The 21,598-nt window shown below is 34.8% G+C and overlaps 1 protein-coding gene and 1 long non-coding RNA gene across 7 annotated transcripts in view; both read right to left on the minus strand.

Annotated features, from left to right (window-relative positions):
- SEC22A (SEC22 homolog A, vesicle trafficking protein) overlaps positions 1 to 21,598 on the minus strand; it is a 69,261-nt gene that overhangs the window by 37,059 nt on the left and 10,604 nt on the right. For all 6 annotated transcript variants that reach the window (XM_072812502.1, XM_072812504.1, XM_072812499.1 and 3 more), the window contains 2 exons: positions 12,583 to 12,746; positions 11,265 to 11,459 (listed from right to left, as the gene is read on the minus strand). In XM_072812502.1, coding sequence (XP_072668603.1) covers positions 11,265 to 11,459; positions 12,583 to 12,746 — 359 coding nt within the window. The remainder of the gene's footprint in view (positions 1 to 11,264; positions 11,460 to 12,582; positions 12,747 to 21,598) is intronic.
- On the minus strand, positions 1,434 to 3,530 carry LOC140625189 (uncharacterized). Its single transcript, XR_012024563.1, has 2 exons — positions 3,422 to 3,530; positions 1,434 to 3,379 (listed from the first exon to the last, which is right to left on the minus strand). It is a non-coding gene; the product is annotated as an uncharacterized lncRNA (long non-coding RNA).

The raw sequence follows: 21,598 nt of genomic DNA on the forward strand, positions 1-21,598 counted from the left end.
TCAAAAAATAATTTAAAGGGAGGGTCCCTGGGTGGCTCAGCAGTTTAGCGCCTGCCTTTGGCTCAGGGTGCGATCCCGGAGTCCCAGGATTGAGTCCCATGTCGGGCTCCCGGCAAGGGGCCCGCTTCTCCCTCTGCCTGTGTCTGCCTCTCTCTCCTCTCTCTATGACTATCATGAATGAATAAATAATAATAATAATAATAATAATAATAATAATAATAATAATTTAAAGGAAGACAGAAAAAGAGAGAAAGGTGACTAAAAATAGGATAAAAAGAAAACAAACAGCCAAGGTAGTAGGTTTAAACTAACCACATTGGGGTGCCTTGCTGGCTCAGTCAATAGAGCATGTGACTCTTGATCTTGGGGTTATAGGTTTGAGCCCCATGAGTACAGAGATTGCTTAAAAATAAAATCTTAAAAAAAAAAAACCAACCATATCAATAATCACATTAAATATAAGCAGTCTAAACACCTAAATAAAAAGACAGATACAGTCAAATTGGATTTTGTTTCTCAACAGACTCAACTAAATTAATACCCAAAAGCAACCACTATAAATAGAAAGACACAGAGAAGTTAAAAGAAAAAAGATAGAAAAAGATAAACCATCGCAATACTACTTAAAGAAGAAGTTAGAGTGGCTATATTAATAGACTGCTGAACTAAGAATATTGCTAGATCCATGCACCAAGAGAAAAAACAATCCTAAATATTTAACAAGCTTTAAAATATATAAAATAAAAACTGGCAGACCAAAGAGGAGAAAGATATAAATTCACAAATACAGTCACAGATTTAAACACCAACAATTGAGTGTAGACAGAAAATCAGGAAGGATATGAAAGATATGAACATTATCAACCAACCTGATCTAAATGACATGTAGAGAACTTCACACTACAATAATAGAATACACACTTTTCAACACAGAACACAGAAAAACGGCTAAAGCAGAATATATTCTGGGAGAGAAAAACAAGTCTCAATAAATTTAAAAGGATTGGAATCAACAAAATTTGGTATCTGACCATATGAAGTTAGAAATCAAGAAATGAAAGCTATCTGGAAAAATCTCTAACTATTTAAAACTCTGTACCACATTTCTAAATAACCAACGGGTGATAAAAAAAAAATCAAAAGGGAAATTTAAAAAACATTTAAACAATATGAAAGTGAAAATACAATGTATCAAAATTTATGAATGTAGCTAAAGCAATATTTAGAAGGAAATATATACTACTAAATGCCGATTAGAAAAGATCTCAAATAAAATATAACCAATTTTTAAAAAAATAACCTCAACTTCTGCTGTAAGAACCTAGAAAAAGGGCAAATTAAACCCCAAGTAAGCAGAAGATTAAGTAATAAAGACCAGATCATAAATCAATGAAAGGAAACAAAAACAATAAAAAGTCAATGAAACCAAAAGCTGGTTCTTTAAGAAAATCATTTTTATTAGAGCTTAGCATTTTTACTGATCAGAAGAAAAATTCAAAAGACAAAAATTTCCAATATCAGAAATGAGAATGGTTGTATCATTACAATTCTACGGATTATTAAAGGGTTACGAGAATATTAACTTATTCCCCCAAATTCATTAACTTAGGTGAAAAGAACAGATTCCTTCAAAGACACAAACTACTTACTCACTCAAGAAGAAACAGGTAACTTGAACAACTCTACATCCACCAAAGAAATTGTAGTTAAAAAAATTTCCACAAAGAAAACCAGAGGCTAAAAAAGACTTCACCAAACTGACCAAAAAAGGAAATAAACATTCTACAGAAACATTTCTTAAAAAATTGGAAGATTCAGAGGAAATACCTCCCAATTTATTCTGAAGCCAATGTTATCCTGATAACAAAACCAGACAAAAACATTACAAAAAAAGGAAAACTATAAACCAATTCCTACATGAAAACATATATAAAATATCTAAATAAAATTTTAGCAAAGTGGGGTTTATCACAGAAACCCAAGGTTGGTTTAGCATTTGAAAAGCCCTGGTGGCTCAGCGGTTTAGCGCCATCTTCAGCCCAGGGCGTGATCCTGGAGACCCGGAATAGAGTCCCACGTCAGGCTCCCTGCATGGAGCCTGCTTCCCTCTGCTTGTGTCTCTGCCTTTCTCTCTATGTGTGTCTCTCAAAAATAAATAAATAAAATCTTAAAAAAAAGAAAAAGCAATCAATGTAATTTACACATAAAGACTTCAAAAAGAAAATCATGATCATTTCAATAAATAAATGCAGACAAAGCATTTGACACAATACATCATTAATTTCTGGTACAACCACTCATCAAACCAGGAACATAAGGGAATTTTCTCAACTAGATAAAAAGGCATTTACATAAACCCTAAGTTAACATCATTTTTAACTGTGAAAGACTGAATATTTTCCCTGCTAAGATCAGGAACATTGCAAGGACAGCCAGTCTTGCCATTTCATTCTTTCAGTATATTTTTGTTACGCACAGAATTCCACATTTGCAGTTTCTTTTATCCTTTAGAAGACATCATTAAGTGGTCTTCTGGCTTCCATGACTCCTATAAGGCCACGTATGCGTGTGTGTAATGGTTTGTGTCCATGTAGTCTAGTATATCCAACTGCCTGGTGATATATGCCTGGTTACTTTATTGTTTACCAAATATTCTATTTTCAAAGTATTGCTGTAGATATAATTTGAAACTTATGTGACTGTTTTCTCTAAGAAAGATATTTGCTTGCTTCCACCAGGATCTTTGGAGCATAGCACTGGGATCCACTCAATCCAATTTCAGAGACCAATATTATTCAAAACTAAGCTCCAGTCCTCATAAAAGATTTTACTTCACATTCCTTTTACCTATATTCCTAGAGTGCCAACATCCAAAGTCCAAACCCAAAGCTGGGTGGTTGTTCATGAGGTCCATCAGTTTAGTGGACCCTGTTTTCTAATCTCTGTCTCCTAATCTTGAGTGGCTGTCAGCTGTTCCCTCCAGAATTTATAAAAGCCCCAAAAGAAGTAGCTCCAGGGCACCGGGGCGGCTCGGTGGTTGAGCATCTGCCTTTGGCTCAGGTCATTATCCTGGGGTCCTGGGATCAAGCCCCGAACCAGGCTCCCTGTGGGCCCCACAGGGAGCCTGTTTTTCCCTCTGCCTATGTCTCTGCCTCTGTCTATCATGAATAAATTTTAAAAATCTTAAAAAAGAAAAAAAAAAAAATAAAAAAAAAAGAAAAAGTAGCTCCAAACACTAAGCTCATCTCCCTAGGTCTCCACTCTCTTCTGTCTCCCAGTAATTCTTAGTAATCTTGTTGGATATCCAAAGACTTCAGGAAGATTACATTTTAATTTAAATTCTGTATCATATTAGAGCTACATATTCTTTTTTTAAGACCTATTCTAAAAAAAAAAAAAAAAAAAAAAAAAAAAAAAAGACCTATTCTATATAATATATACATTCCATTTAACTTTCCTACATGTATTTTGTGGGACTATTGGTCTGAACTGCCTACTCCATCACTACTGGAAGTAGAAGTCTTCAAAGTTATTGACTTTAAAAATTGAAATGTAATCAGAATACAATAATTTACCTTTAGAAGTGCATAATTCAGGGGCGCCTGGGCAGCTGAATCGGTTAAGTGTCTAACTCTTGATTTTGACTCAGGCCATGAGGGCAGCCCTGGTGGCTCAGTGGTTTAGCGCCGCCTTTGGCCCAGGACGTGATCCTGGAGACCTGGGATCGAGTCCCACATCGGGCTCCCTGTATGGAGCCTACCAGAGAGAGGCTCTCTGTGTGTGTCTCTCATAAATAAATAAAATCTTAAAAAAAAAAAAAAATTTTTGACTCAGGCCATGATATCAGAGTCATGAGATCAACCCACCACATGGCTCTGTGCTGAGCATGGGGCCTGCTTAAGATTCTCTCTCTCCTTCTTCTGCTCCCCCCACTCGCATGGGCACAGCTCTTTCAAAATGAAATAAAAGTATATAACTCAGAAGGTTTTAGCATATTTACAAATTGTGTAATCATGGCAAATTGAACACCAATAAAAAATAAATTATTAAAAAAAACCAAAAAAACAAACTGTGTAATCATTATCTAGTTCCACAATCTCCATCACCTCAAATAGATTTCTCCTAACCATTAGTAGTCATTGCCTATTTCCCTGTACCTCTCCAACTCCTGTTAATCATTAAGCTAAAAAAAAAAATTATTAAGCTACTTTTTGTCTCTATGGACATTTAGTATAAATGAGACTATAAATATATGGCCTTTTGGGCAGCCCAGGTGGCTCAGCAGTTTAGCGCCGCCTTCAGCCCAGGGCCTGTTCCTGGAGACCTTAGATGGAGTCCCACATCGGTCTCCCTGCATGGAGCCTGCTTCTCCCTCTGTCTGTGTCTCTGCCTCTCTCTCTCTCATGAATAAATAAATAAAATCTTTAAAAATAAATAAATAAAATAGCTAGCCTTTTGAATCTGGCTTCTTTTACTTAGCATAATGTTTTTAAAGTTCACCCATGCTGTTATTAGGTATCAATACTTCATTCATTTTTAACTCCTTAATATTCTATTGCATGTATACACCATAATCTGTTTATTCATTCATCACTTGATAGATGTTTGGGTTATTTCAACTTTTTGGCTACTGTGCATAATAGTGCTATAAATATTCATGTACACATTTCCTGTATTTACCTTTTTGAGGAACTTCCAAAGTATTTTCCAAAGCAGCTCTCCATTCTGCATCCCGACTAGCAATATAGGAGAGTTCCAATTTATCCATATCCTTACTGACACTTGTTACTATTTTTTAAAACTACAGCCATCCTAGTGGCTTATCATTTTGCTTTTTAATTTTGAATTTCACTATGACTAATAATGTGGAACATCTTTTCATGTGTTAGACGGTTGCACATTTTCTTTGTAGAAATATCTATTCAAATCCTTTTCTCATTTTAAAATTGGATTTTCTTTTTATTGTTACTGTTGTGTTACTTATTTTTCTGGACATAAATCCTTTAGGAAATATATGATTTGTCTGTGGATTATCTTTTCAATTTATTGACAGTGTCTTTGAAAAACAAAATTTTTAACCTTGGGGTGTCTGGATGGCTCATTCAGTTAAGTATTGGACTTTTTTTTTTTTTTAAGATTTTATTTATTTATGACAGACACAGAGAGAAAGAGGCAGAGACACAGGCAGAGACAGAAGCAGGCTCCATGCAGGGAGCCCGACGTGGGACTTGATCCCGGGTCTCCAGGATCACACCCTGGGCTGAAGGCGGCGCTAAACCACTGAGCCACCCGCACTGCCCAACAATTTCTTATCCCTTCATTTTCATGAAACAGTTTTCTCCTGTTGTATTTTTTTCCTTTGGTATTCCTATTCCTAAGTTTATTTGGTAAACTTTCTTCCTTCACCTATCCTTTAAATAGTGGCATTCTTCAGTGTTCTGCCCTTGGCTTTATATTCTTCTTAACTTTACACTTTACCTTATTATAAGGAATTTTCTTTCTTTTAAATTGCAAACAATACAAAGTACAATCTGTCTTGTTTCAGCCAATAGTTGCTAGGATTTTCTTAATTTCATTTTCAGATTGTTGAATATTGGTATATAGAATAGAACTCATTTTTGTATATTGATCTTGTATCCTGCAACCTTGCTAAAGTCATTGGTTTTAATAGTTTTTTAATAGATTCTTTAGGATTTTCTATATTCAAAATCATCTTATATATGAAGAATTATTTTATTTCTCCCTTTCCAATCAGATGCTTTCCCCCCCCCTCTTCCTTGCTTAACTGCCCTGTCTAGAACCTCCAGTATCATGTTGAATAGAACTAGCAAAAAAAAAAAAAAAAAAAACTAGCGAGGGGGGCTTGGGTACCACAGTCAGTTAAGCATCTGACTCTTGGTTTCAGCTTGGGTTTGATTTCAGAGTTGTGAGATCAAGCCCAGTTTCAGGCTCCACACTCAGCATGGAGTCTGAGTTTCTCTCTCCTTCTGCCCCTCCCTGATACTTGCTCTTGCTCTCTCAAATAAACAAATAAATCTAAAAGAAAAAAAAATTAAATCTTAAAAAAAAAAAAAAAAACTAGTGAGAGCAGACATCCTTGACTTGTTTCTAATCTTAGAAGAAAGCATCAGTCTTTCACCATTACATATGAATTTAGCTGTGGGTTTTTTGTAGATACCTTTTATCAGGATGAAGAAGTTTCTTTCAATTCCTAGTTTGTTGAGTACTATAATGAAAGACTGTTGGACTTTGTTACATGCTTTTTTTTCACCTATCGAGATGATCAGGGGATTTTGGTTTCTATTCTATTGATATTGTATATGACACTGATTTTCAGACGTTAAACCAACCTTGCACTCCTGGATTAATCTCACTTGGTCATGGTATATAGTAATTTTTATGTGGCTAAGATTTGGTTTGCTAGCATTTTGTTGAGGACTGTTGTCCATATTCATGAGATACTATTAATCTGTAAATTTATTGTGATGTTGTTATCTAGTTTTGAAATGGGAGAATACTGGCCTCAAAGAATGGGTTGAAAAGCATTCCCCCTCTTCTATTTATTGGAAGAGTTTCTAAAGAATTGGTTAATTCTTAAACTGTTTGGTAAAATTCTCTAGTGAGGCCACTTCAATCTAGGATTTTCTTTGTCAGTAGTTTGCTTTTTTCTTTTCCTTCTCCTTCTTAAGATTTTATTTTTAAGTAATCTCTACCCCAACAACCAGATCAGGAGTCACACACTCCACCCATTCAGCCAGCTAGGCATCTGTCAGTTTATTAGTAATTTAATCCCTATTCTTGGATACAGTTTATTCAGATTATTTATTTCTTCTTGACTCGGTTTCAGTAGTTTGTGTATTTCTAAGTATATGCCCATTTCATCAAAGTTGTCTAATTCATTGGCATACAACTGTTCACAGTGTTCTTTTAAAATCCTTTATTTTGTAAGATCAGCAGAAATGTCTTTTCATTTCTGATTCTAATAAATTCTTTTTCCCTTGGTCAATCTAGCTAAAGGTTTGTTAATTTTGTTAATCTTTTCAAAGAGCTAGTTTTTGGTTTTATTGATTTTTCTCTATTCTTCTATTTTCTATTTCATTTTCATTTCTGCCCTAATCTTTGTTATTTCCTTCCTCCTCTTTATTTTAGGTTTAATTTGCTTTTCTTTTTCTAGTACCTTTAGACAGATGGTTAAAGTATTCATCTGAGATGTTTCTTTTCTTTTTTTTTTTTAAGATTTTATTTATTCATGAGAAACACACAGAGAGGCAGAGACACAGGCCAAGGGAAGCAGGCTCCATGCAAGGACCCCAATGCAGGACTCGATCCCAGATTTTGGGATCATGCCCAATTGCTGAGCCACCCAGGCGTCCCTGAGATGTTCCTTTTTTAAAAATATAGGTATTTATAGCTATAAAATTTCCTCTAAATACAACTTTAGCTGCATCTCACATTTTGTTATATTGTATCTCCATCTTTGCTCATCTCCATGTATAAATTCCCCCTTTTGATTTCTTCTTTGACCCATTCGTTATTTAAGAGTGTATTGTTTAATTTCCACGTATTTATGAGTTTCTCAAATTCTTTTGTTATTAATTTCTAATTTCATTCCAGTGTAGTTATAGAACTTACTTTGTATTATTCTTAGCCTGTTAAATTTATGTTTTTTGTTTTTTGTTTTTAACAGCATAGCATAAAGTCTATCCTGGAAGAGAATATTTCATCTGCACTTAAGAATATATTTTCTAGGGGGTGCCTGGGTGGCTCAGCTGGTTAAGCATCTGCCTTCAGCTCAAGTCATGATCGTGAGGTCCTGGAATCAAGCCCCATGTCAAACTCCCTGCTCAGCAAAGAGTGCTTCTCCCTCTCCCTCTCCAACCCACTTGTACTCTGTCTCTCTAATAAATAAATAAAATTTTTTGTAAAAAGAATACATTTCCTGATGTTGAACAGAGTGTTCTGTAGTTGTTAGATCTAGTTGGTTTATGGCGTTGTTCAAATCTTGTTTCCTATTTATCTTCTGCCTAGTTCTATCCATTATTGAAAGTTGGGTATTAAGTCCTCAACCATTATTGTCTATTTCTCCTTCATTTCTGGCAGATTTTGCTTCATGCATTTGGGAGCTTTCTTGTTAAATGCATCCATGTTTAAAATTGTTATACTTTAAGGGATTGGCTTTTTATCATTATAAAATGTCTTGTCTCTAGTAGCAATTTTTGTCTTAAAACCCACTTTGTCCAACATCAAAAACCCACTCCACCTCTCTTTTGGTTACTATTTGCATTATATGGGTTTTAAATTCCTTTTGCTTTCAATCTATTTCTACCTTTTAGTTTCTTAATCCACTTTTATAATCTCCAACTTTTGACTAGAATGTTTCATTCACATTTTTAAATCCAATCTTATTAATTGACATAGCAGATTTACATATGCCATTTTACTTTATTTCTATATGTCTTGTGTCCTTTTTTGCTCTACTTCTTTACTGCTATCATTGCATTATGTGAATGTTTTATGCTGCAGCATTTTAATTTCCTTAATGAACTTCATTCACTACTTTGAGTGATTTGCTTAGTGGCTACTCTAGGACTTACCATAAACATCTAATCAGAAATAGCTTCATATTTATACTAACTTAATTCCAATGAGCTATAGAAACATTATTCCGATGTAGCTCTATTCCCTTTCTTCTCTTTTTGTGGTATTGTTGTATACATATTACATTTATAAACATTACAAACCCCAAAATACATTGTTATAATCATTGCTTTACTTAATTTTACATCTCTTAAAGAAGCTAAGCACAGTAATTATATTTTTCTAAGTTTTATTAATATGAATTCTTATCACTCTGGCTTTCTTCATTCATTCCTGTGAATTCAAATTACCACCTGGAATCATTTCCATTAGCGCAATGCAATTTTGCTTCCACCCACCTCCTCTGTGCTGTTATGGAAAATATACACTATAATTCATGTTATAGGTTCAATAATACATCAGTTTTATACAATTGCTTTTTACATCAATCAAAAAAAAGAGAGAAGAAAAATGACTGTTGTATAATTATCTTTACTGTTGCTCTTTGATTTTTTTGGTGTAGATTCAAATTACTGTTTGGATCACTTTTCAGCCTGAAAAACTTCATTTAGTATTTCTTGTAAGGTGAGTCTACCAGCAACAATTCTCGCAGCTTCTGCTTATCTGCAAATGTCCTTATTTCACCTTATTTTTGAAAGACAGCTTTGCTGGATATAGTCATTGCTGTTGACCAACAGTTTTGTTTTGTTTTTTTCCTTTGATCATTTTGAACATATTGTCCCACTGCCTTCTGATCTCTACTGTTTCTGTTGATAAGTCAGCTGTTAATCTTGTAAGTGACAAGTTGTTTTTCTCTTGCTGGCTTCAAGATTTTCTCATTGTCTGGTCTTTCAGCATGTTTAATATGACTCATCTATTTGTGGATTGCTTACATGGTTATTTGGAACTCACTGAGCTTCCTGGAGGAGTAATGTTTTTGAGTAAATTTGGAAACTTTTCAGCCATTATTTCTTCAAATACTTTTTCTGCTTTCTCTTTTCTCCTTCTGGTTCTCCCACCATGCATATGTTGGTGCACCACATTTTCTTGAGGTTCTGTTCATTTTCCTTCATTTTTTTTAACTCTATTCTTTGGATTACATAATCTCTATTGATCTATCTTTCTTTTGTCAGTTCAAATCTACTTTTGAGCCCCACTAGTAAATTTTTTATTTCAGGTGTATTGTTCACTTCCTGAAGTTCCATTTGGTTCTTTTTCTTTATAATTTCTATGTCTTTATTGATATTGTCTATTTGATACAATATCACTGTCATACCTTAATCATGGTTTCCTTTAGTTCTCTGAACACTTATAATGGTTTAAACTATTTGTTAAATCTGACATCTTTTTTTTTTTTTTTTTTTAGATTTTTTTTATTTATTCACAGAGACACAGAGAGAGAATGAGAGGCAGAGGGAGAAGCAGGCTCCATGCAGAGAGCCTGACGTGGGACTCGATCCAGGGTCTCCAAGATCACGCCCGGGACTGCAGGCGGCACTAAACCGCTGCGCCACCGGGGCTGCCCTAAATCTGACATCTGATCACTCTCAAAGGCAGTTTCTATTGCCTGCTTTGTTTCCCCCTATTATATAGATTATACTTTCCTCTTCCTCTGCATGTCTTGTAACTTTTTCTTAGAAATTGGATATTTTAGAAAACATATTATAACAACTCTGAGTACTGATCTACCTCCTCTCTCTTGGGGCTTGTTACTGGTATTGACCTTGTTTTTGTGTTTGTTTCCTAACAGACTGGATTATTTTACTATAATTTGTATCCTTCTTTCTTCCATAATTTCTATTAATTAAACCAAGAAATGTTGTGTTCAGTCCTAAATGCCCCACTTAAAGAATACTAACAAACTAAAGCACATACAGAAGCAGCTTCCAGAATGGGGAGGGGTTTCAAAACATCATAGAACAAAAAGCTAAGGAAACTGATTATATCTGAAGTCGATTAGAGTAATAGGATAGAAAAGACACTGAGTTGCTAATTTCAAAGTTCTGAAGTGCTACCCTGGTATGGCTGAAGAGCGGGGAAAAGTCACAGAACTTAGACAAAAAAGTTGTACTACAGGGAATTTTTTTAAACAAGGACTTCAAAAATGGTATATGCTATTTTTTATAACAATAAGGTTTCCATTTTTAAGCCGTGGTTTTCAATCTGTCACAACTGCTGAGTGTGGCGTTTCTAGTTTGGGAGGGAAGGGTTGGGTAGATGATCCCATTTTCTGTGATAATCAAGAAACCTGGCCTTGATTATAGCTATTTTGACATAATGCAAAGCACTTTACATGTACATATATTTATTAGTAATATACTAATAAACTATTATTAGTATATTATTAGTATATGAATATACTATTATTAGTATATTAGTAATATACTAAAGTATTATTCATCTCTTGAAAAAAATTATAAAGAAATATTTAAGAAACACGAAAAATTCTTAAATGTTTCCCTAGCAAAGAGTTCCTCTGAGATTACTATTTAAAAGTATTTTTCTGATTAGTCACATATCTGGTAGATTACCACATAAAACACTGGGACAAAGAATTACTTTAATTTCTACATTATCTCATGTACTTGCTTTAAAATATTAGGATAAAGAAATTAATTTACAAGAATTACTCAGTTCTTAAAAAAGTTTTTTTTTTTTTAATGAAATAATTGAGATCCATAACTCACCAGAAGAAATCTTACCAGCACCTTTATAGTCAATAGAAAATGCAGATGTGACTCCATTGGCAGACCCCAGTTCACACATGGAAATTTGATAAGGGGGCCTCAGCTTGATTTCCATCTGCATGTCAGACAGATTTATCTTTGTTGAAAGAGACCTGGGATTATTATATCGCTGCTTTGTCCTCTGAATGAAGTTATCTATGTAAAATAAAAAAATAAATTTCCTTGCAGTCATTTGTTAATTAATTTGAGAGTGTGACATTTATGGAATAAATCTGCAGAGTGACAGTTTGTTATTCAAACTATTTAATTTGCCATAGAATATTCTAATATTATTTGTGTAATATATCATGGAGTCATCAGTGTTTTACTCTAGAAATTATACTCTAGAAATAATTACAAATACAATAAAGATTTAACACTACATAACTGTAGGACTATTTCTATTATTCACTTCAAATAATTACTTTACATTTTTACCAAAAAAAAAAAGGAAAAACAGCTTTAATTTTAAACCAAAGTCTTAATTTTTATAGAGAACCATATCTCATAAAATATTAAGTCTGTCAGTATTTACCAATTGAATTACGTAAGAATTTATATTGTAAATTACATGTTCTTATAAACGTCTTTTCTTATTTACTGCTTACATCATTAGAATGTATGTTTTAAAGAACAAATTTAATGAAATCAATAAAAGACATTTCTAAATATCTTCCAATTTTACTTTCATTATTTATAACTTGGTTTTACTTTTTTCTCCTACACCAGGAGTCAAGCAAACTACTGCCCAAGGCCAAACTGAGCCTGCTGATTGTTTATGTAAATAAGGTTTTATTGGAATGTAACTATACTCATTCCTTTATGTATTGCCTATGGCTGCTTTCAAGCCACAATGGCAGGGCTGAGTAGTTGTGACAGAGACCATATGGTCCTTAAAGCTTAAAATATGTACTATCTGGTACTTTCCAGCAAATGTTTGCCAACCTCCGTCCTACATTAAGCAGACTATAAAAGATTATCACATAAACACACAGAACTCTGAATCTCTTTTAAATTTCTCATTGAGAAACAGTCCTCTGGGATTAATTCTTTGTGCCAATAATCACAATCCCCTCCACAGCTCAAACACAATTTTTTCTAATAGGCACCTAAACGAAGAAGTTGCCATAATTTATAGACCATTTGTCAAATTGTTCTATCAAATGCAAGGTAGCAAAATCTTCTGAGTTTTTCCCCTGGCCCCCAGTATTATGCAAAAAAATCTCTTATGACTGGATGGAGACAGGATAATGAAAACAGAAAAAAATCAGGCCCTTACCAAATTCAATGAAACAGTATGGTCTGACAGCAGTATTTGTCTTCATCATGTTGTAAGTAGTAATGAACTCCTTCTGAAGCTCATCCAGGAAAGAGAAGGCCAGAACATTTGGGTAATTTTCAGTGCACAACATCATGTAGCTCACTCCCAGAGAGCTAATAAAACTACAGTGTAAAAAACATTGGTTTTAAAATTTCAAATTAAATCAAGGTAATTCGTTGCTTCCAAAGACTGGTTCTATATACCATAAACAGCTGCTACAGTGGCAATGAAGATATTAACATTTTATTATATATTCTAGCAAAAAAGAAATTAAAGAAACCAAAGTATACTACTTTCAGTTGCAGTTAAAAACAGTAGACAAAAAAATGGAATAGTACCTACAGATGGACATACAGTACAATTCTAACACTTAAGTTATTTATCACTTGGGGTAGAAAGCAGGGGAAAATATACAAATATGTAAGGGTTACAGATAGCTTAATATTTAACTATTCAACCTAGTGGAACTTAATCCTGTTTGAATCCAGAACTCTTTAGAGATTCTGATTAAAGTTACAGACACTCTCCTCAGAAAATTGTCCAAACAACACAAAATCTGGCTCACAATTTCAGGTTGGTCATTGACCTCTTAAAGTCATCCACTGACTCCAGAATCAAATCCTATACTTTATATAATAATGAATTATGAACCACTGGGAAGTAAGAGTAATTTAGGAGTTTTTAACAAGAACAAATAAAATAAATGGGATAGAAAGGAGAACTCTTGCTTATAGTAGAATGCTGAGTACAAATTGGTAAATGTGTACATAACGCTAGAACTGGAAAAATCAGCATTTTGCAACCGGTATAGTAAAGACTGGGTCAAGCAAGGACAATCAATGAAAGGTGAGTCTAGGTGGAACTTTTGGTGAGGAGCAGGAAATTCTGTGTGGTTTTAAAATATCTTCCCATGGATTGCTTATTTGTTGCAAGGAGAAAATATTATACAGCAGAAACTAGACAACATCTTGACTGAGTACTCTTAACGTTACTAATAAGGGGTAGATGGATTTTCTGTGCCTTCAGTTGTGATAGCCTCAGAAAGATATATCAGCTATAAAGTATTCTAGCCAAGAATGCATAATCTGAATCTAATCATGAAAGAATATCGAAATGATCAACACTGTATTTTAAAAGGCAGGGGAGCTATAGTCTTTAAAAATCTCAACGCTGTAGAAAGGAAATAAAGGCTGTGTAAATGTTTCTGATCAAAGGAAGCTAAAGAGACATTACTAAATGCAATACCTAACATTAGTCTGGATCCTGTGCCACAAAGGGGGAAAAATGCCGTAGAGGACATCCCTGGTCAACTGACAAAAATGGAAACAGGAAGTAGATTAAAATATGATGTCAATATTACTAGAGCTGATAACTATACCAGTTAAGAGAGTATCCTTAATCTTAGAAAATATACTTCGAAGTAATTAGGAATTAAGGGCATGGTATTTTAAGTTTCTCTCAAATGATTTAGACAAAAATAAGACAGGCAGATAATGATATTAAACTAAATGGGGTAAAATGTTAACAAAAGGTGAAATTGGGGATAGGTATTATGTTTGTCATTCTTATTTATACAACTTTTCTCTAAGTTTGAAATTATTTCTAAATATGAAATTAAAAATTTTTTAAACTTCAAGCACTGAAATGTTCAAATTGGTCATGTTCTACTGGAAAAAAAAATCTAAAGTGTATAACCCCCTCAATAAGCAGAGAATGTTACACAAATTAACCCTAGTGAATCATCTAAACATTGTTTCATAGAACTGTCCATGTAGCTCCTCTAGATCAGTCACAGCCAACATATCATATAGGTTATTATCTCCCGCTCCTTTGAAAGACACTGCTAATCTCTAACAGCAATCTTTACTGAACAAACCCTGATCCATACTGGAGACCCCCTCCCCCCTCTTTTTTTCTCTAATAATATAGAAGCAGAATTTGTATTTTAAATTTAATGCATAGAATATATTCACATGGTTCAAAATTTTAAAAGAATGAAAAAAGAAATTCAGTACTTAAAAAGTGTCTTACCACTACCTCCACCCAAAGATACCCAGTTCTCTGTTCCTCAAGCAACTCATGTTATTTTTTTTTTTTTTTAGGATTTTTTTTAAGCAATCTCCACACCCAATGTGGATCTTGAACCTACAACCCCCAGATCAAGAGCACATACTCCACTGATCAAGCCTGCCAGGCACCCCAACTCATGTTATTATTAAATTCTTATGTATCCCTCAGTGAGAGTTCATGCATTTATCTATCTTTCTCTCTCTCTCAAAAGACCAAATGGTGTGGGATTGGTACCTATTATTCATTATTATTAATGGTGTGGAAACACTGTAAGTTCTGAAACTTTTAGCTTCTGAAATAACCTAGAATTCCTTTCTGAAGTTCATTTAACACAGTCATTAGATGAAATGTTTTTCAAACTACAACTTGTGACCCATTAGGTCATAAAATTAGTGTAGTAAACTACATAAAGCATTTTCCTAAAAATTGAAATAGAACATAACAGAAAATATTGGAATGTATAAAACTTTTTGGTTTCCTATTTTATAGGTAATGTTCACAAACTGAAATATCTTCTTATGAGTCATAGTCAAAAAAGTTTAGCCATGCATATTGCATTTTTCTATGAAATGAATAACTAAACCAAGGGCAAAGTATGTTTTTCTCAAGCCATTTTCTCTTTCCAAAAAATCTTCACCATCATTATAAAAATTCTGTGACATGTCATTAGCATCCAAATATACCCTACCTCCGCCCTGCCCACCCCCCCACCCCCCCCACCCCAGGAACTTGAGCTGGGATAAAACACAATTGGTGATTGCTTTCCACACACTCCCAACACTCAAGGAGCTACCCTAGGAGTTGTTTCATTATTCTCCACAAATATGACTGAAGCTTTTGGACTTCATTTTTTTGTGTTACAGTAGAATTTTACTGTATTTCCATATTAATGATAAAGTGAACCACGGGGGGGGGGGGGGGGAGTTAACCACAGACACAAACACGACAATTTATCCCAGTTTCTCTTGCTTGCACTTAGTTAACTAGAGAATTATTTGTGAAATAAAAGGAAGCTTGTGTTTTTATGATTAAATGTCAGCATTTTCACAGTCTTTTTTCCAAAGCCTTTATTTTACTATAATTATGTGATACTCTCTGAAAAGGCCAAAAAGAGCTCTATAATATTATGGCTTTTCATAGTGAACTTAGTCATATGCTATTGTCTTTCTTTGAAACGCAAAGGCAGTTTTTCAACAATACATACAAGCCTTCTTTATCAAAAGATTTCTGGCTTTTGCAATTATCATGGGGGACAAACTCAAAGATTCCCATCCTCTGAGAATTCCTCATATGAAACTGCCTAAAGTCACTATAGATATGCCAGTTTGTGCATGCATTTGCCTGTCCATTAGGAGGAGGAGGAGTAACAGTAACAGCAGCAGGTACAGTTTACTGACCCTTTAGTTTGAACCAGGCCCCCTGCTAATAAGGGCTTTAGCTACGTATTCTATTTAATTTTACTCTCACAGTAAAGGGGCACGACTATCTCCATTTTACAGATGATGGAACAGAGGCTCAGGGATTTTTAGTAGCTTACTAGGGCCACATCAACATTTTAGAAGCAGAGCGGGGTCAAACTTAGTTCTAACTCCAAAGCCTTCCTTCTTTTCCAACACAACACCAACTTCCCTATGTTATACATAAACCAACTATGTGTTTAATTCACCAACTTTTTTTTTTCACTTTTTCAAGCCATAAATCAATCTCTATTTTTTTTCCTCTAAGAGTAATAAATGAAACTTGAGGATTTAGGAACTTGTATCAGGATATTCAGGAAGCCCTGCCAACTTCTCTACTTCTTGTGCCACTCTACCCCTCCTTCTCTGCGTTCTAGCCACATAAAGTATTATTTCAGATCCAAAGGATACCAACCTACTCCCAATCCTCCCAACGTCTAATCTGAGAAACTTTACAAATTGTCTTCCTCACCTGCAATGCTCCCAACCCAACCCTATCTCTACCATGCTCCAATTCTGACCTGGTTAATCCTATTCATCCTTCTTGGACTTAAAAGTTCCTCCCAGAGCATACAATCTAAATTGATCCCGGCACGGGGCACCTGGGTGGCTCAGTTCTCTGAGCATCAGATTCATGATTTTGGGTCAAGTCATGATCTCATGGATTGTGGAATTGAGCCCCACATCAAGCTCCATGCTCAGTGGGGCGTCTGCTTGAGATTCCCTCTAACCCTCTCTCTTTGCTCCTCCCCCTACTCAGGCTTGCACACGCGTGCTCTCTCTCTCTCAAATAAATAATCGTTAAAAAAAATAAATTGATCCCACCCCTTGGGTTATACCATAGTAGCTGTTATTTTTCTTCATGTAACTAATCCAGTTTGTAATTATATATTTATGTTTATTTGTTGTAATGTTTTTCACTAATATCTATGCTCTATAAGAGCAGAGATCATTTCTATAGAGCTCACCGCTATATTCTTAGCAACTAGAATATTTGGGGTCTAGTACACAAAATGTGTTCAATAAATTAGTGAATGAGTACAAAGATGACATCATTCATTTACTCATTTATACACTAATTTGTTGAGTATATTGTGCACATATAATTGTACAGCCCAGCAGTTATCTATTCAAAGTATCTACATAAAGAAGAAGTTCAATAAATAGTTGACTAAATTTTACAGACCGGAATACAACTTCACCTCCTCTTCCAGAAGGCTTTAGCGTTCAGGTCAGTGAGTTTTCAACATCCTCCTACTTTAGAGACAAAGATGTTCTCAGATACCATGTAGAATTACTATGTTAGATAGGTCTACTATCCTTTTATCACAGACATTACTAACCTCACACATCTTTTCCTCACCTTGAGCACAATTTTTAAACTGCCATTGTTTGCTTCCTACTTTGCTCCAATTTTTTTACTTCCCTTATTCTTCTTGGCCTTGGTACCAATAGGATTTGGTCTTTATAGCTTCTGTCTTCAGGCCAAGGAATTTATCCAACTTCATTACATCTTTGGTTCCTCCCCCAGCATACACACTAGGAACTTCTTCAGAGCCTTCCAGGACTAAGTATGTCTTGAACAGGTAAGACTGACAGAAATTCAAACTCCAGATAGGGGGTATTTACCCATTTCAAATCACTTCCCTAAAAAGCTAATTCTATCAGGTATCCAAGCAAGCCATACCTCAAGTGATTTCTAAGATCCAATAAAAATGCTTAAACATTAAGCATTTTCTGGTATCTGATTTTATTTATTAACTGTCAAATTTTACACACCAATTAAACACTAACAACATTAGGACAATTGTGGCCTGCTACAACAACTAAACAATTAGTGAAAGCAATGATCTTCCCCAAGCAATAACAAAGCACCTAGCATTATGTCTAGCATTCTACTCTATAGGCTCTGACTTCAAAGACAAAATCTCTGCTTGCCAGGCACTTATGATATGGTGCTGGGAAAGCACTTAAAACACCAATATACAAAACTAGGAAACAAAACTGCATTTTGTAGCATGCTAAATAACAATGTATATAGCAAACTATTAATAAATTAAGACAGTAATAATTAACCTGAGGGGTTGCTCAGCCAAAATGAAGTAAGCCTGCAGCTGCCTGTACAGTGTTTTCCAATATATGGAGAATAGCTATCTGCAAAAGGAAAGTGGAGAAATGCAAGATTCCTGATAACATCTGTGTTCCTTGGTTCCAGCCACTTTAGAAGCCTGCCTCTCCTTCACAATACCCTTTTTTTGCTTATGCTAGTGTGAGTTGTTTCTGCACTGACAATGGGAAAGAGCCCTATTTATTAACCAATCACAGAACTGTTACAAAACTGAATATAGGAAAAGTGCCTGGCAACTGCAGGCACTTAATGACCGGGTCATTGTTGAAGTTGTTATTCCTGTAATCAGAAAATAACACCAAAAACTGAAAGAAAAGCACTGCCAGAAACTAAAAACAAAAAGTAGGTAAGCCTAAAATAGCATTCCCAGCTAGAGGTAGCAGTTTGTGAACTAATATGGAGAAAGTAGAGACTAAGGTAAAGAGAGAACCGGTAAGGCTCACAGGCATTATCAGACTTCAGAAGAATTCAGTGGGAAAATTAAGAAATTTTATTTCTTGCATTAAAATTCACAATAGAGTATGACTGGCTTCCCAAAGACGTTTGTATTTTCATAAGATCAGTATCTCAATGTTTAAAGAGATCTCAAAATGTCCCACTATGATTCCCAAATCTCCAAAACCAATCTCAAAATTTTAAGATTTCATATGACATAACTTAATTTCATATGATTCATAATTATTGCTTTAGCCACTGTGTTTCCTAAGTTCTGACATAAGTTTATATATTAAACATTTATGACAATTTAAGGAAAGCGTCCTTCAACTTATGAAACAGATAAATTCTTTAAACTTTTACACAGAGAGAACTATAGCATCACTATGTACAGGTGACCCTTGAACAATGCTAGGGTTAGGGATGTCAATATCCTGCACAGTCAAAAATCAGCATACCTTTAGACTCCCCAAAAACTTGACTACTAATACCCTACTGTTGACTGAAAGCCTTACCACCAAAACACAATTAACACACATTTTGTTATATTATATGCTGTATTCATACAATGAAGCTAGAGAAAGGAAAATGCTATTTAAAAATAACATTTACAGTACTGTATTTATGAAAAGTATTGGCTTATAAATGGATTCGTGCAGTTCAAACCCATGTCATTCAAGCATTCAACTGTAAAATGAGAAGAAATCACAAAACTAGATTATGCATCCCCCAACCAGCCACCAATCAACAAGCCAAACTGAAGTATTTTGGAGAAAGTGAAGACTTAACTCCACAGCAACTCTGAACATTGCCATACCCCCAAAACAATCATCCCTCATTTAGCAGTTAGTAACCTATGTGCAAGGCATTGTGCCAGCCTGAGCTCCACAGAATGGGCTCCATTAGCTGAACTCACTACTCAGCCACTACAATCTGATGCTCATTATTCTCCCAACACACTGTGGGGAGGAGGGATTAAAGGAATTTTCTTAAAATTTTTCTACCTTTAAAAATATTTTTTAAAGATTCACTTATTGGAGACAGCATGAGTGGGGGGGCAGAGGAAGAGACTCAAACAATGTGGGGCTTGATCCCACAACCCATGAGATCATGGCCTGAGCTGAAATCAAGAGGCAGATGCTTAACTGACTGAGCCACCCAGGCGCCCTGGAATTTTCTTAATTTTAAAATGTTACCCTAATTCTTCTCCTCAAATTCTATGGTCTTCCTCTACCTATTCACCTAGACTCCAGCGTGAGGTGCCATTTGATTTAGCATATAATTACATACTTAACTTTGTTTTGGTTCTCACTGGTATTCCGCAAAGACAACCTCAATTTTTAAACGTATTTGAAAGCCACAATGCTAAAAGACGAGGAATCATTTATAAGCTAGAACAGATAATGATCTCTGTAAGTTATCTAACTATATAGAAAAATTATAAAAACTTAAAAATAAATTTAAAATAAGAAAAATATAAATGATTAAAAAAAAAGTCAAGTTCTACAGGCAATCTGTGTAAGGAGTGAGATCATGAGAGAAATGAAATAGTAGTAGCAAGAAGAAGGTGATTCAAAAGAAGGCTATAAGCCAGGCGACAAGGCAGATGGGCAGCCTGTGCCAGTTCTGGGCTGTGCCATGTTATAACTGCAGATCTGTGAGTTTTATCTGGCAAGCTCATGGGCAGTTAGAAAAAGAGGTGTCACAAGGGAACTTTAAGTAACTCAGGTAACATATAAACTCTCAATTTTACAGTGACTTTATAATTAGTCTAAATGTAATGTCATACAGCATGGAAACCTCTATAAGCTAGAAAATAATCAAGTCCTCTAATCAATGATAGAAAACATAAAACCCAGGTTCTTGTCAGGAACTAGAACTAAAATTTCTCCGTTCAATCCCTTTTAAAAACTTGGTTACAAAAATAACATGCATAGAGGCTTTTCTATGTGTGGTTCTAAAGGCCATGTAATCTATTTATTCCTTTAGACATTTCTAAATTGTATTCTTAGGTCAGGCCAGATTAGACCGCTGCTGATTCATCTCACTCCTAAACTCTCTCATAAAATTGCTTTTTGAATTGTGTCATTTGCTTACACTAAGGAATTTTACAAGAAAGATCATAAATAGCTCATCGTTATGGCTGCTGGAAAAATGCTATTCAAATGCTGTCCCTCTTAACGTACATCAGGTCTCAGGAACGTGAAGAGCAATGTTTTTATCCAATGGACACTGAATCCTGTAAATGATTCATTATCCTCCTTTGGGCCATGAGAAAGCTCAGAGAAATATTTGCAGTCCTTTTCCAACAAATGACTGGATTAAGTAGTTTCCATCTCCAGAAGGAAATGTTATTTCAGTTTATGATTCTCCTATCTTTATCCCTTTATGTGATACTCTCTTCTGTGCTCTTGAATTATTTTGTAAACTACCTCACATCTTTTGTGGAATAAGAAGGAATACAAAGAAATAACATAAAATCTAGAATTCAAAACAAACAGAATTGGAAGGGGTGTTAAAATTTTACTACATGATACTCTGCTTTTAAGAGAATAAAATAGGGATCCCTGGGTGGCGCAGCGGTTTGGCACCTGCCTTTGGCCCAGGGCGCGATCCTGGAGACCCGGGATCGAATCCCACATCGGGCTCCCGGTGCATGAGCCTGCTTCTCCCTCTGCCTGTGTCTCTGCCTCTCTCTCTCTCTCTGTGACTATCATAAATAAATAAAAAAAATTAAAAAAAAAAAAAAGAGAATAAAATAAAGGAGGAAAAACATTTTCAAAAAAAGTTGTTCTTCAAGTCTAGGATATTTGTCAGAATTAATATATGTTCAAACAATCTTCCATCACTCTGATATAGGTCTATAGTCCTATACAATATCAAT

Source organism: Canis lupus, chromosome 35 (genome assembly GCF_048164855.1).
Source record: "Canis lupus baileyi chromosome 35, mCanLup2.hap1, whole genome shotgun sequence".
In the NCBI taxonomy this organism is placed as follows: domain Eukaryota; kingdom Metazoa; phylum Chordata; class Mammalia; order Carnivora; family Canidae; genus Canis; species Canis lupus.